We start from the raw sequence: 14,760 nt of genomic DNA, 5'->3' as shown, positions 1-14,760 counted from the left end.
CATTGTGCCCATAGTCTGGAAGAAGAGAGTGGTGAATGTGAGCGCTTAGCTCATTTTCTTCTTTTTAGTCAGTGAGGACCTCAGCCCCTGGAATAATGGTCTATCTCTAGCTCACTCTGCCTAAACCAGCCCAACCCTTACGTACATGCCCAGAGGCTCGTCTCCTAGGTGATAGTCAGTATTAATTGTCATCCCACCCACAGAACAGCAGCCCAACCCCTGGGGGTTCCTTTTTTGTTTTGTTTTGGATTTTGAGACAGAGTTCCTCTGTGTTGCCCTGGCTGCCCTGAAGCTCACCCTGTAGACCAGGCTGCAGGCTGGCCTCGAACTCACAGAGATCCATCTGTCTCTGCCTCCTGAGTGCTGGGATTAAAGGCGTGCACCACCACTGTCCCAGGGGTTCTTTTTTTCTTTTTTTCCCCTGTTACTGAAATTATCAGTCATTGAAAATGTTTCCTTTTTGGTGAAGTGTCGTGGCACATGCCTATTATCCCAACTCTTAGGAGGTGGAGGAAGATAATTAGAGGTCATCCTCAATTAAATACATAGTTTGTGATCTTGCCTCAAGGAAGCAAAAAGCAGGAAAGAAAAGAACAGCTGGGGGGGGGGACTTTATTAATTGAAAATAATAGCTTCTAGATCTTCTCTAGTTTCAGCATCAGACTAGATTGGAATTTCCTTGGGGATATAATCCACTTTCTTGGTTTATTTTATGCTTTGGCTTGTATTCTAGACATTGGGAGCTATTGAGGTTTGAATAAGGATGGGCGGGCCCCCATAGGCTCTTGTATTTGAAAGGTTGGTCACCAGGGAGTGATACTGTTTGAAAGGATTAGAAGAATTAGGAGGTGTGGTCTTGTTGGAGGAAGTATGTCACTGAGGGTGGGCTTTGAGGTCCCAAGCCAGTCCCAGTGTCTCTCTTTCTGCCTGTGGATCAGTATCTCCGCTACTTCTCCAGCATCCTGCCTGCCTGTGTGCAGCTGTGCTCCCTGCCATGATGGTAACAGACTAACCCTCTGAGACTGTATAAGCAAGCCCCAGTTGCCTGGGTCATGGTGTCTCTTCACAGCAATAGGACAGTGCCTGAGATAGGAGCATTGGGCTATGGAGAGTCTAGTCTGTTTTGTATTATTTCCTGTGTTTTAGTGGGTAATTTTCTCAATTGGTCAGGCATTACAAACCATTTCTTGGTGGTGATTTTTCTATTTAGATCTTTTCTCTTTGGTTGAGCTCCTTTGTGTCTGTTCATCCCAGTAAAGCAAAAGAGTTGGAGATGTAGATAGATAAAAATGGATTCCCTTACTAGATAAGTTATTTCCTGGATTCTCCTAACCTTTTCCTTAAATTTCTACTAGCTTAAAAAGGCCAGCTCTTTCTACATGTTCCTAGCTAAAAATCAAGGAGATAGTCCAAATTTGTATTTGAGATTCCATGTGTGCTCTGTGTGTGTGTGTGTGTGTGTGTGTGTGTGTGTGTGTGTATACAAATATACATGAAGATGGAGATAAGACAGGCAGATGGACTTTTCTGTTCTCTTTCTGTATAAAACATCATTTATTGACTAAGTGATCCCTCGCAGTTTCTGGTAGCTGTGGTAATAAGAGGATCTCGGGCTTGACACCCTACCATGCCATAATTGCAGATGCACACTTCAAAGTACAGTCTGAGTATGAGGGCCATTGTCTCTTTGAGTAGTTCTGCTCATGCCAATTTGGGGAAAGGAAACTGTGCTGCTACAGGTTGGGAGACAGCAGGAAGTTTGGACCCTTGGGTGGTATTTATGAGTTTTGGATCACCATTAAGACCATTTGATCATCAAAGAACAGGAATGCTTTTTCCACTGTGTAAGGGGGCCAGACAGCCTTAGAGTCAGAAGATGGGTCGTTCCACATTTTGTCTTTAGATTGGTTATTGCTTGAGGATGTCTGTGCTCTTAACAGGCACTGGTCAGCTGTAGGTGATGGATGCTGCTGTGTACTTATGGGGAAGTAGGAGAGCAGATACTTGGAAGAAACCATTCTCCTTGGTGAGAAATGAGAGAAATGAGGAACTAGTTGTAGGTGGAAAGAGGCTGCTGGATCCTTAAGACTGTTGTCATGGAGTCTCCCATTCATTTGGGTCAGGCTTCCTCCATCCACCTTGACAATGGCGGATAGGGAATGGAACTCTTTCAGGTTGGTGATGTCCTAGAGAATGGGACCCTTGCAGCAAGAGCCCAGTAGTTTTTAAAATCTCTTAAAAACAAAACACAATTCTTCCAGAGGAGGCTCAATGGATTTTTGTTTCAGTGTTAGTTATCAAACCTGGAGTCTTGCTATTGAATTTCTTAAGTGTAGTTTTTTTTTATTCAAGCCTGTAGCTTAAACATACATGTATACACACATTTATAATTACTTATTCGTTGTGGTTTTGGTAATTACAGTGTGGCTGGACAGTAGCTAGATTCAGGTGTCAGCTTTAAAACTCGTGTACATTGGGAGTTACTGATTTTCTCTTTGACAAATACTTAACTTCAGTGCTATTATTTTAGTGGCTATAGTTTTAAAACTTAAGGCATATGTAACACCTTTAAAGACAGCATTGACTAAAAATGGAGACGGAAAGATCAGTGGTCCTCTTTGGCAAACTGAGTAAACTTTGTTTAGTATGAGGTTTTAAAAGCTTAGAGTTGGAGAAAGTAATTTGAAGATTTTTTTAATATGAATTTCTCACATTAATTTGTCAGAAAACTAAAATCATTACTGAAGCACAAATGTTTAACAGAAACAATTGATGTTCTTTTATTGTTTTCTGAAAAAAAGTATACTTAGTATGGTTATAAAATTAAGGAGTATGGTTTTAACTTATTTTGCATTTAGAGCTATAATGTTCTGTTGTACATATTTAAAACTTTTTGTTATATTAAAACTTTTTGAGGCAGAGTGTGGTAGTGCACACCTTTAATCCCAGTACTCCGGAGGCAAAGTTCAAGGCCAGGCTGGTCTATAGAGAGAATTCCAGGACATCCAAGGCTGTTACTCAGAGAAACCCTGTCTTGAAGACAAACAAACAAACAAACAAACAAACAAACAAAACCTCTTCCTGTAGACAGAAGCTCACTTTGAAGCCCATTAAATAGGACAGGTAGACCCTCTGTGTATAAGTTATACACCAAGCATGACTTTCTGTAGTATTTCTTCCATTATGAGTGGTAGTCTATCACAATTCTGAGGGGCAAAGACGATGCCCCCCTGGCCTTTGTCATGTGTGACTTCTCTTTAAATCAAGGAATTTAAATTGAGTGCAATGAAAGCAGCCAGGTGAGTTTTTTTTTTTTTAATTGTATTGTCATCATGTTGAATACACACAGATACATACATACATACATACATACATACATACTACACAAAACATATAGGTAATATGTCAAGTTATTAAAATATCAGACCAGTAGGTAATAAGTATGTGTGAATACAGTCATTTAAAATGTGCCTTTTATAGTTTGGTATCGGTATGACTTTTTCTTTTCCCTTTAATTGTAATTTTTTTTTTTTTTTTTAATTTAGGAGTCTGACATGGCTCAAGAGTCTCCCAAAAATTCTGCAGCAGAAATTCCAGTAACTAGTAATGGAGAAATTGATGACTCCCATGAACATGCCCACCATAGGGTAAGAACACTTTTTGTTGTTCCTTTATAATGTTGTTCCTTTGTTAAAGTTCTAAGTTAAAGTTGGAGAAAGGGGGTGGGGTGGGGTGTGCCCCGTGTGGGGTCCCAAGGTAAGGACCTCGTGGGAGAGCCTAGCAGGTTCCATAGCAGGTGAGGGTGGCCAAGGCAGAGTGAATAACACACCAGGCAGACAGAGCTAAGTGAGAAGTTTATTTAGAAGGGGGAATGAGGGAAAAGGGAAAAGAGACATGGAGACACCGGGAACAGAAGAGAAGGGAAGGGGTGTGGAGGGGAGGAGAGGTGGGGGGGGCAGAGCCAGAAAGACAGCAAGGAGCAAAAAGCAAAAGAGAGCATAAGTGGGCGGGGTCTGTCTTTTAAAGGGGTCCTTTGCACCTGTGTGCAGACTACAAAAACCATGGAACCCTGGGCTGACCAGAGTACTGCCTGAGTGCATTCTGCCAGGTGACAGGGGCAGGCCAGCATAATGCCTAAATATTTACACTTTTGCTTTCTATTAAAGCAAAGAATCATGACAAGTTTTGCCAATAATTTGAGGTGTGTTATAAGAAATACTGGGTAGGCTGTGACATTGATTTGCTATGGCTCCAGGGCCATAAGCTTTGCTGTTTAAGTAATAGGCAACAAACAAACAAACAAAATTATTAACTAAATTTTTATGTCTTTAACCAGAATGGCAGTATATCTTATAATTTTGACATATAGTTTTATATAGCTTTTTTACTTTTCATAAGAAAAATGCTAGAGTAGTATTTTATGCTTTTAAATTTGATTTATAAATATTGATATATCCTTTTAAAATTTAGCATCATCTAATGTTTTTTTTAAAAGTGCATATTTCCTAAGTAGCTGTTCTTGACTTTGCTGTTGTTTTAGTTACTTTACTTATTTTTTTTTTTTTTTTTTTTTAGTACCATAACTAAAAGTGGCTTATGGATGAGGGGCCATTTTGGCAATGGTTCCAGAAAGAGAGGCCATAGTAGGTAGGCAGTCGTGACATAGAGGTAGGAGCAGGAAGCTAGCTGATCAGATTTCTGTCCACACACAGGAAGCAGGAATTGAGAACAGGAAATTCGGTGAGGCTATGAACCCTGAAAACCCCATCCCCAGTGGTACACTTCCTCCAGTGAGGCTCTGCCTCCTTGAAGAGCGGCATCATCAGCTGGGAACCAAGTGTTCAAATACATGGGCCATGAGGGACGTGTCTCATTCAAACCACCGGAGCATAATTGATTCAGAAAGAAACCAAAACTTGAGGTGTATTTTTTTGTAGGTGTGTGCTGGGATTGAACCTGGGGCCTTGTGAATGCTTAGCATACACTCTACCCCTGAGCTACAACCATAGCCTTGTGCATTTAATTTTGTTCTGCCTCCAAATTTGGAATTCAGTTTAATGCATTTCAAAGGAATATGAGATTGGAAATAACCTGGGTTCAAATTTTAGCTATGTCATTTCTAACAGTATATAACCTTGAGAGTGTTTTCTGTTTCTATAATAAAAATATTTACTGTGTTTAGGTTATTAATAGTGAGATGAGTAATATGCCTTGTAAGGCCTTAAACGAAAGTGATACTTGTTATTTTTTGGACTAAACATTCACTAATGACATTTGATACAAATGTGTGACTTTAACTAAAATGGCTTTTGTGGTCTTGAAAAGGTAGTTTTGTTTCCTTAGGCTTGTTGTTTTTTTAAACAAGGTCTCACTATGTAGACCAAGCTCGCTTTGAACTCATAGAGATATGCTTGTGTCTGCCTCCTGAGTTCTGGGATTAAATGCACACACCAGCATGCCCAGGTTTCTCTCTCTTTCTCTCCCCCCCCTCTCTCTCTCTGTGTGTGTATGTGTGTGTGTGTGTGTGTGTTTGTGCGTGTGCAGAAAACTAGTGGTTAAAAAGTTGTTAAATTATTTTAGCTCAGATAGGCTTCAACTTTCCAGTTAAGAGTGAAATCTTTTAATGGTATTTTAGTTCAGGACTCTCAGCCCATGCCAGCTAATTCTCTTGTGGAGCCTGTGCTTTCTAGATTGATTAGTGCAGCCTTGACCTCTTCCTGCTACCCGCTAGTGGTGCCTTTCTTTTCCAATGAGTAGATGAGTCTTCACATATTGCTCAGTGTCTGTAAGACTGGGGAGAAACTCACTTCTGATTGGGAGGAACTCACTTCTATTTTAGGTAGGTCTCTTCTCTGTGGTTGTCTTAGTGTTTGTTGTTGCCAGGACACAATACTTGAGAATGACTATTTTATAAAGAAAAGAGGTTTATGTAATTCACAGTTTTAGAGGCAGAGAAGTTCAAGATCAGGTGGCTGCATCATGCTATAACCTGACATCACATGGGGACAGGACATCTGTGAAAGGTAAATATGAACACATGTGGGAGGGAGGAGGAGACAAAGCCTATAACAACATGTGTTCTTGAGAGAATTAACCCAGTCTCCTGAGAAAAGCCATTCATGCTTTTCAGAAGCCTCACTTTTAAGACTACTATCTTGGCAGCATAGTTTTCCCCAGGGGCAGACTACATTTATTTACACTAGTTACTTATTTTAACTTCAAGTACTTTAATTTGGCTTCTGAGCATGTGTAGTCCAAAATAGGGTAATTGAAGGAAGACTCAAATTCTGAGCATACGATGCAATCCTTTACCTCCAAGATCAACCTGTCCAAAAAGGAAACTGAAGTTACTGTCATCATCTGCTACCAATTACTTAAAAGTTATGTTAGTTAACATGCTCAATGTACCAAGATTTTAATCATTTCCTTCTAAATTTTGATAGTTGCTTTAGCACATCTATTCTGTGAATATTTATTAAGTAACTCCTGTGTACCACACAAGGCAATGGAAATATAGTAATGAAAAGAATTCCATCAGAGAATTGATAATCCTGAAAGACTATCTGAAGGTAGACCATCTCAGCACTTGGGAGGCGATGCAGGAGGATTGCTGCAAGTTCTAGACTAGCTTATGTTCATATTAAGTTATAGGTTAGCCAGGGCTACAGAGTAAGATTCTGTCTCAAACAAACAACAGAATTATAATGAAAGCTGAAGACCTGTATGCAATAAAAGTGCACTATATACAAAGTATGTTAGGAGTTACCTCAGTGGTGGAGTCCTTGAATTCCATCACCGGTACAAAAAGTAAAATAAAAAAATTGAGTTAGAGCTGGGTGGTGGTGTTGTATGACTTTAATCCCAGCACTCAGGAGCCAGAGTTTGAGACCAGCTTGGTCTACAGAGTGAGTTCTAGGACAGCCAGGGTAACACAGAGAAACACTTATCTCTGGGGATTGGGGTGGGAATTTAGGTTTAGTGTTGGAAGAAAAGGTCACTGCCTTCATTCAGCCTATTCTTAAAAGTCGTTGTTATTAGAGTATGGCTTATACCCAGGACAAAGCACCAGTGTGAAGTGTACAGCTCTATGAAACCGCCACTGAGTAAAGATCCAGAATATTCCCAGGAACTCAGACCATGACCTTATTGCCTGTTGCTAGGCAGTATGTCTTCTCCTTTCCAGGGTGACCACCACTAATATAAATCTGTCTAGATTGCTCTATTTATTTATTTAGTTTGTTTGTTGTTTTGAGACAGGGTGGTCTTATGTAGCCTAGATTGGCCTCAAACTTGTGACTGCCCTCCCTCAGTCCCCCAAATGCAAGATGTGTAAGCATGCCAAGCATGGACTGCTTTTCACTGTCCCTTTTATTATCAGTGGATTATCACTAGACATCTTGAGACTCGTTTGTGTTGTTGCTTATAGCAGTATTTTGTCCATTGTGAGTACAGCTCCCTTCCATTGTGAGCGCAGCCGCCTTTCCCACTCCTGTACAGGTCTTTGTTGTGTGTAGTCAACTGGGGAAACAGATGAAGTGCGCAGGTCATGAGCCCACAAGTGTGTGAGCAGCGGGCCGGTCGACAGTTTCACTAGCAATGAATGAGAGCAGTAGTTTTCAGCATCCGAGCTAGTTCTTGGTATTTGATGTACAATTCCACGTTAGCCATTCTTATTGAGGTAAAATGATAACCTATTATGTCTTCCTCTGATGATTAATGATGTTGAGCAGTTGCACTCACCATTTGGATATTGTCTTTTGTGAAATGACTTTTCTAGGTGTGGACCTTTTTCTAAGTAATTTGTAGAAATTTGTGCTCTGGGTGTAAGCTCCCTCTTTGGATGTACATTTTATGGATGATAGCTTCCTTCCACCACAGGCTTTTGTACTCTGTCAGTGGTATCTTTTGTTTTTTGTTTTTTTTTTTTTAAGTGTTATATATTGCTTTTACAAAACAGTGGCTTTCATTGGACAATTTCATATGTAAATACAATGTTTTTGGTCATATTCACCCTAATGGTATTTTTTAATGAACAAGGTTGCTGAATACAGGCCAGGTTGACCTCAAGCTTGTAGTCATCCCATTCAATCTTAACAGAAGTTGGTAATTTTAGTAAGTCCAATTTATCAATCTTTTCTTTGGTGTTCCATTTAAGAAATCTAGTATGAACAAACTTTCCTTTATGAGTTGTATTTTGCTTCTCATGCTTAAGTGTGTGGTTTATCTGGAATTAACTTTAACTTTGAATGTTATGTGAAGTAGAAGTCATGGTTTGTTTCCCTCCTTCTGAATTAATATTATATAATTTCTCCAGGCCATTTGCTTAAAAGGCTTTTTTTATGCCTGTGGGAAATGAAGCTTGTTGCAAAAGTTCATGCCTGTAATCTTAGTGCTTGGAAGGCCGAGCTGGGACGATTGCTGCAAGTTGAAAGTCAGCCTGGGTTATAGAGTCAGACTGTCTAGAACAAAACAAACAAGCAAAGTGAGCAATGAAATCAAATCTATCTTACGTGGAAATTAACTCATGATGGACTGAAGACTCTCTACCTGACAGTATAAAGTCTCTAGAAGGAAGCATGAAGAGAGTTAGCTATGAGTTTTCTGGTATGACCTTGAAAGCAGAAATAAACAGAGCTCTAGAAAACTCAAATTTCTGCAAAGCAAAGGAAACAGTAACGAGAATGAAAAGAAAACTTGTGGGATGGAAAAAAAGATACAGACCATGTATTCAATTTAGTTAATATCCAAAATATATCAATAGTAGACAACCCAATTAAAAAATGAGCAAAGCACCCAAGTAAACTTTGTTTCCTGTCTTTATTCCTCCACCATCGCCCTTTCTTTCTTTCTTGTGCTATGGGTGAAACCCAGAGCGAGTATGCCAGGCCAGTCCTCTACTACTGGTGATAATGGACTGAACCTCTGAAGCTGTAAGCAGGCACCCCAATTCAGTGTTTTCTTATAAGACTTGATGTGGTCATGGTGTCTCTTCATAGCAATAGAAACCCTAAGATGATGGGCCTCTTACATATTTGAGATCCTTTAATTAAAATTAACCTTCATTGTGTGCCTTTCCTCAAGAGTGGAAACAATATTTCAAAAGCATCTTTTGACTGTTTCTGGTATATTTATACTCAAGATCTATCAGACATATGTTAACCAAAATACTAATTACTTTCTCATTTAATTTTCTTAGTTAATTAACAGGAAATTGTGTTTAACCTCAAATCTTTTAATAAAGATAAAATTTTATAAAGTGTCAGATATATTGACTGGTTTTAGACTATAGATATTTATAGAATAGTAAAACATTCTCGTGTCTGGATTCCTTAAAAGAGATTTCAGAGATACATAGATACTAGTTCCTTCATGTCTGTTCATTTAGAAACTTGTAGTGCCTTTAATATAGTAGCCATGTCACTTTGAACTTATTATAATAAAGTCTCATCTGAACTCAGTGGTAATTTACTGAGTTGCAATGATTTGTTTGGCCAGCTGGTGTCACTGTGGCACAAGCAATGAAAGTCTAAAAATATTATCAACGTTGGTGCTTTTGTTTCTCACTGTAGATGTGTTTTTTAATCTGACTTCTTTGACCTTCTCTGAGAGACCATCCCCCACATTCACGCACTGTAGAGATTATAACGGAAGTGCTCATATTAGAAATCCCTTTGCCAGCACCATAATTCCTGACTCACGTGTAAGTACCTCTAGAGATGGGGCAACAGTAATTGTAGTATCTCAGGTGCCTCCTCTGCCTCTCAGTAAAGACACTATTTTTTTCCTAAGTAAAATAAGTTTTCTTCTTTAAAGTTTAATTTTCAGAGAACTCAGATTACTCTTTGAACAGCAACTGCATGAAGTTGTATAAACCTGCTAATCTCAGTTTAGGGGTAGAAGCCAGAGGGTCAGGGTCATTCTCTGCTACATAGTAAGTTCAAGGCTAGCCTGGACAACATGAAACTCTGTCTCAAAAACAACAGTAAACAACAAAATAGAAAGCAAAAATGAAATATGATACTGTTGTTATCATGTTTGTTAAATAGTGACTGGACATTTGTAAATTGTACCTTGAATTAAAGAGAAGCAAACATGAGTTACACACAGTTGAAGCTTCTTGTAAACTGTCAAGAGAATTTCCTCATATAGCTGAAATAGAACTTTTCCCGTGGAATGTCAAAAACAAAAACACATAGTTTACATGCTTCTCATCTCTGAACTCTTTAGAAAATGACATATACTAAACTATAAAAGTTTCCCTTTCAATCTAGGGGAGTTACAGTCTAGGATCTTCAGAACTTAAATTACAGAATGCTAGCTCAGTAGAAACTTCTTAGAGCTCGTTGGCTCTCACTATTTTACAACTGGTGGGGGGACCCTTGATGCCCAGATGGAATTACTAGCATTACATAGCTGTTCCAGAAGCCTATGTGAGTGGCTGTAATTGCAGTGAAGGGCAAGAATCCTTATTCAAAAAACACTAGGTGTGTAGCAGAGGTGTTCAGTAAATGTTTTATGAGTGAATGCTTGCTTTGTTAGAGCTGGCCTAGAAATAAGGCTTCTAGCCCTGGGGGGGGGGGCAGTACATTCAGATTGACTGCATCTTGCAGTCTAAGTTGAGCTGCTTGGGCTGTTTGCTTTTGTGGATATGTCATCTTTGTTGTTGTTGTTTTAAATAATGTGTGGAAAAATGATAGATTTGGTCAAATAAAGGATGCTGATACGTGGTTGGAGGAAATATTGCCCAAGAAATTGCTGATCAAACTGAGAGCTGAAAGCTAAGCTAGACAGATAAAGAAGGACAAGGAGAAGCTCCAATAAGGAATTGGAAGCGGTTATAAAGACCATAGGATTGGCAGGTCATGTGGCCAGAGTAGAGACTGTGTGTGTACTGGGGGTAGAGGCATAAAGTGTGAGAAATTACACAGAGAGATAAGACCCTACAGCATCCTACAGCCAAGTTAAGAGACTAACTTCTGTAAAAGGCAATGCAGAACCACACAGAGGTATAAAATGGGTTATCTCAACCAGATTCATATTTTAGAAAGTTGTATGTGAGCTGAACATGGTAGTACATACCTTAGATCCCAGTACTGGGGAGACAGAGGCAGGAGGATCATGACTTGGAAGTGAGCCTGGGCTCCTTAGCAAGTTCAAGGTCACTCTATGGATGTTTAGTTAGACCTGTGAAAACAGAGGGTCGGGTCGTGGAGGGGGGAGGGCAAAGACAGTTGTTTCTCACTACAGTGTAAAGATTCCATTGCAGGGCTGACAGGACAAGAGACAAGGAACACGAGAATAGTCACCAAGACAAGAGAGGTAAGACCTAGGCTGGTAGAGAAAGTGGAACCATTGACGAATGCCAGATTGTTTAAAGATAGACAGGTAGAAAGCAGAATATAGTGTAAGGAGACAAGAGAAGGAGCTGCTATAGTTTGTAAAATTCTTGAAGGATCCTTGTGTACTATGTTGGCTGAGAAATATTCCCTCATTAATATTTCCCCTTTTAGCAGGACGAGAAGGGACAATCGATTCTTCTGCAGCTCTGCTCATGCACGTCATCGAGGGTGTGCTTTTTAAAACATTGGTTGCCTATTTTGTGTTCAAAAAATAGATGGCTGTGCCAAGTTTCAAATTGTGAATTTAGGTTTTAAATTTCATTTTGAGATTGAAGAAATGGCTCGGCTCTTAGGAGCTCTTGCTGCTTTATAGTGAGGACTAAAGTTTGGGTTCTAGCATCCATGTCAGCAGCTCACAGATGCTTGTAACTACAGCTTTAAGGGCTCCTAGGTGTCTCCTGGCTTCCACAGGCACCCCCAACACACACACACACCGTAAACTTTAAAAAATGTACATTCTTTCATTTTCTAAGCAGTACTAAATAAGCAAAATAGAGACAAGTTCCCATGGTTTAAAATGAACACTCCTTCATAGCTTTGTGTCTGATTTTGTATAATTTAAAACGTACTAAAAGTACATATGAACCTTATTTGAAGTTTTTGTTAAAGTGTCACATTTCTTATAAGCTAATTGAAAACTTTTTAAGTGTATTAAATACTTAAGTATTGATCTGTAGTTTCAGTAGAGACTTAAGCCATTTTAAGGTTTGAATTGAATGTCAGTAACAGAAAAATATAAAGTGGGAACTTAGTGATGAACTAATTATTTCTGAACTATACTTTGTAAAATACATTACAAAGTAATAAATACAGTAGCATGCATTTAGCAAGTTACTAAACTATACAGTACTGTATAAACTGAGCACAGACCAAAAAAAAAAAAAAAAAACCTGACAAATTATGTGAAGAAGGCACATTTGAAAGTCTTGTACACTGTGAGGCTATACTGTATTACTTTTGGAAATATAACACCCCCCCCCAAATAGACACGTTGACACACTCAGACTTTTGAGTATTATCTCACAAGTTATCCATTGTACTCTTGTACCCCCAATTGTTTTGTGCCATCGGAGTTTTCCACCACTTCAGTTCAGATGTGCTTTTTTATATAATAACAAGAGCTTTGCTTCTTGAAGGAGTGTTGCTTGTTGAGTCAAGAAACCCTGACCACCATGAAGTACTAACATTGTCAGGCTGGAGGCCATTAGTAATAAGGTAGATGGCATTCCCATCAATTAAGGTGTATGTAATCAGAGCTATTTATCGAGTCTAATTAGTGTTTTACTACTTCACCTTATACCTAGCACTCTACTGTACTATTTCTTTGGAAGGATTTGCACCATGTTTATTTTTAAGGCAATGATTCACATGGCTAATGTTCTTCAGGAAAGTTCAGCTGTCCCAGTGTACCTGTGTACAAGTTGTATACTACTCATATTAGGACCTTCTCCTAGGAAGGAAGTGTTTATTTTGGCTCACAGTTTGAGGGCACAGTCTGTCAGCTCAGAGAAGTCATGGCAGCAGAGTCTTGAGGCATCTGGTCACAGTGTTTACTGTCTACTGTCAGAAAGCAGAGAGTAATAGGTGAGCCTATCTGCACTCAAAAATGTGTCTAAAAAGTTGTTATGACTTATGCAAGGTGATATCCATAAAAAAAAAATAGGGAGACTGTGGAAATGAAGTGGGCAAAGCAGGATGACTTGTGCCAGATTAAATAGGGTTGTTAAAATAGCAGAAAATTATCATAAATAAAAAAGTGAGTTCTGAGTCTTAAAATTTTAATCATATATTTTGTGGGTAAAGGGAAAATATAAAGAAAGGATTTCTAAGACATATATAGAGGTATAGCTCAGTGGCAGTTTGTGTCTCGCATATGCAAGGCCCTGGTTTCTGTCCCCAGTTCTGAGAGAGAAGGATGGGGAGGTAGAGAGCAGGTATTTGGTTTATCACTGACCTGTCACTGTAGGAAGCATTCATAGACCTCACATGTACCTCAGAGGTGATTTCAATTGGAAATTGGTGCTTATGTTTTTCTTCTGCCACACAAGAGACTTGTCACTTTCTTCTTTGGTTTGGATTTGATATACAGCAGGTATAACAAGACTCAGGGGCTTGAGTCTCTTCCGCTCTGCAGACTGGTATTCTTAGGAATATGTAGGCTTCTGGCTTTTAAGAGTCTTCAGAAGTCTTCAGTGACTGCAAGACCACTTCATCTTTCCTGTTCATTTTGGAAACATCTGTTTACGGCAGAATCCCTGTTACTACTGAACTAAGTTACTTTTATTGAAATCCGCCTACTGGCCTCTTCTTTTGTTTGCTCTCTATACATTTCTTATTTTTAGTATAAAGTGAACTCCTAACCCTTTAAAGACTGACTTTTCTTATATTTTTGTATTCATAGGTAGTTTCTGTTACATATATTATCATTTATATTCTAAATGTGTACTTTCATTTATTGTCTTTATCTTTGAGGTATGTTCTTGCTATCAAACTCCTGGGCTCAAGTGTGCCCTGTTTCTGACTCCCAAATAGCTGGGTTTAACAAGTATGTGCCACTGTACCCATCTAGTATGTAACATTTTAAAACTTGAAGTTCTCAGACGTTAAAACTCTTTGTAGGTATCTTATGTAGAGCCAGTGAATATTAGAAGTTAATTATATGGTAGTTTTAAAAATACAGGCATGGCCTAATATAATTAAGATGGCATTGTTAAGTGTATTACTTAACGATGGGTCAAGGATGAGTGCTTATAATTCCATGTTTGTGGGAATGATAAGGAGATGCACTAATGACTCTGGTGTCTTCTACTGTCTTTGTCATTCCTAAAGTAAAAATCACTCATCCTAAATTATATGAAACATATATAATCTTCTATTGATCCCACTTCAAACCTTCAACAGAGTTCAGGTTATAAATTAATACAAGATGATATTGTCCTATGTGCTCTTTGTGTGTTGTCTGTGAAGTAAGCATTATTAACCCTCAATTATATCTATTTTATAATGAAGAAACTCAACCAGTTAGAGAAGCTGCCTGGGATCACATGGTCATTAAGTGACTAAGCCAGGTTCCCAGCTCAGGATTACCTGACCAGACCTCAGAGCACATGTTACAGCCATTGCATCAAACTTATTGCTATTATTATTATTATTATTATTATTATTATTATTATTATTATTATTATTTGAGTAATGAATGCACTTGGTATCAGAACTAACTCCTAACAGGGCTAAACAGTTTTGTTTTCTTTTTGCGATTCTGCCCGCATCTGTCAGTCTAGAAAGCATATTGTAATGCAGAAATAACCTTGGCCCTACCACAATATAAATATTCTTCACACAGAAGCTGATAAATGTTTTG

General features: G+C 38.7%; 1 protein-coding gene across 3 annotated transcripts in view; it reads left to right on the top strand.

Annotated features, from left to right (window-relative positions):
• Arfip1 (ADP ribosylation factor interacting protein 1) overlaps positions 1-14,760 on the top strand; it is a 77,195-nt gene that overhangs the window by 20,120 nt on the left and 42,315 nt on the right. For all 3 annotated transcript variants that reach the window (XM_051198747.1, XM_051198748.1, XM_051198746.1), the window contains exon 2: positions 3,546-3,647. In XM_051198747.1, coding sequence (XP_051054704.1) covers positions 3,555-3,647 — 93 coding nt within the window. In that variant the 5' untranslated portion in view covers positions 3,546-3,554. The remainder of the gene's footprint in view (positions 1-3,545; positions 3,648-14,760) is intronic.

Source organism: Phodopus roborovskii, unplaced genomic scaffold, assembly GCF_943737965.1.
Source record: "Phodopus roborovskii unplaced genomic scaffold, PHOROB, whole genome shotgun sequence".
Classification (NCBI taxonomy): domain Eukaryota; kingdom Metazoa; phylum Chordata; class Mammalia; order Rodentia; family Cricetidae; genus Phodopus; species Phodopus roborovskii.
Note: the sequence above shows the minus strand (reverse complement) of the source record. Positions and strands in the feature narration are given on the sequence as shown.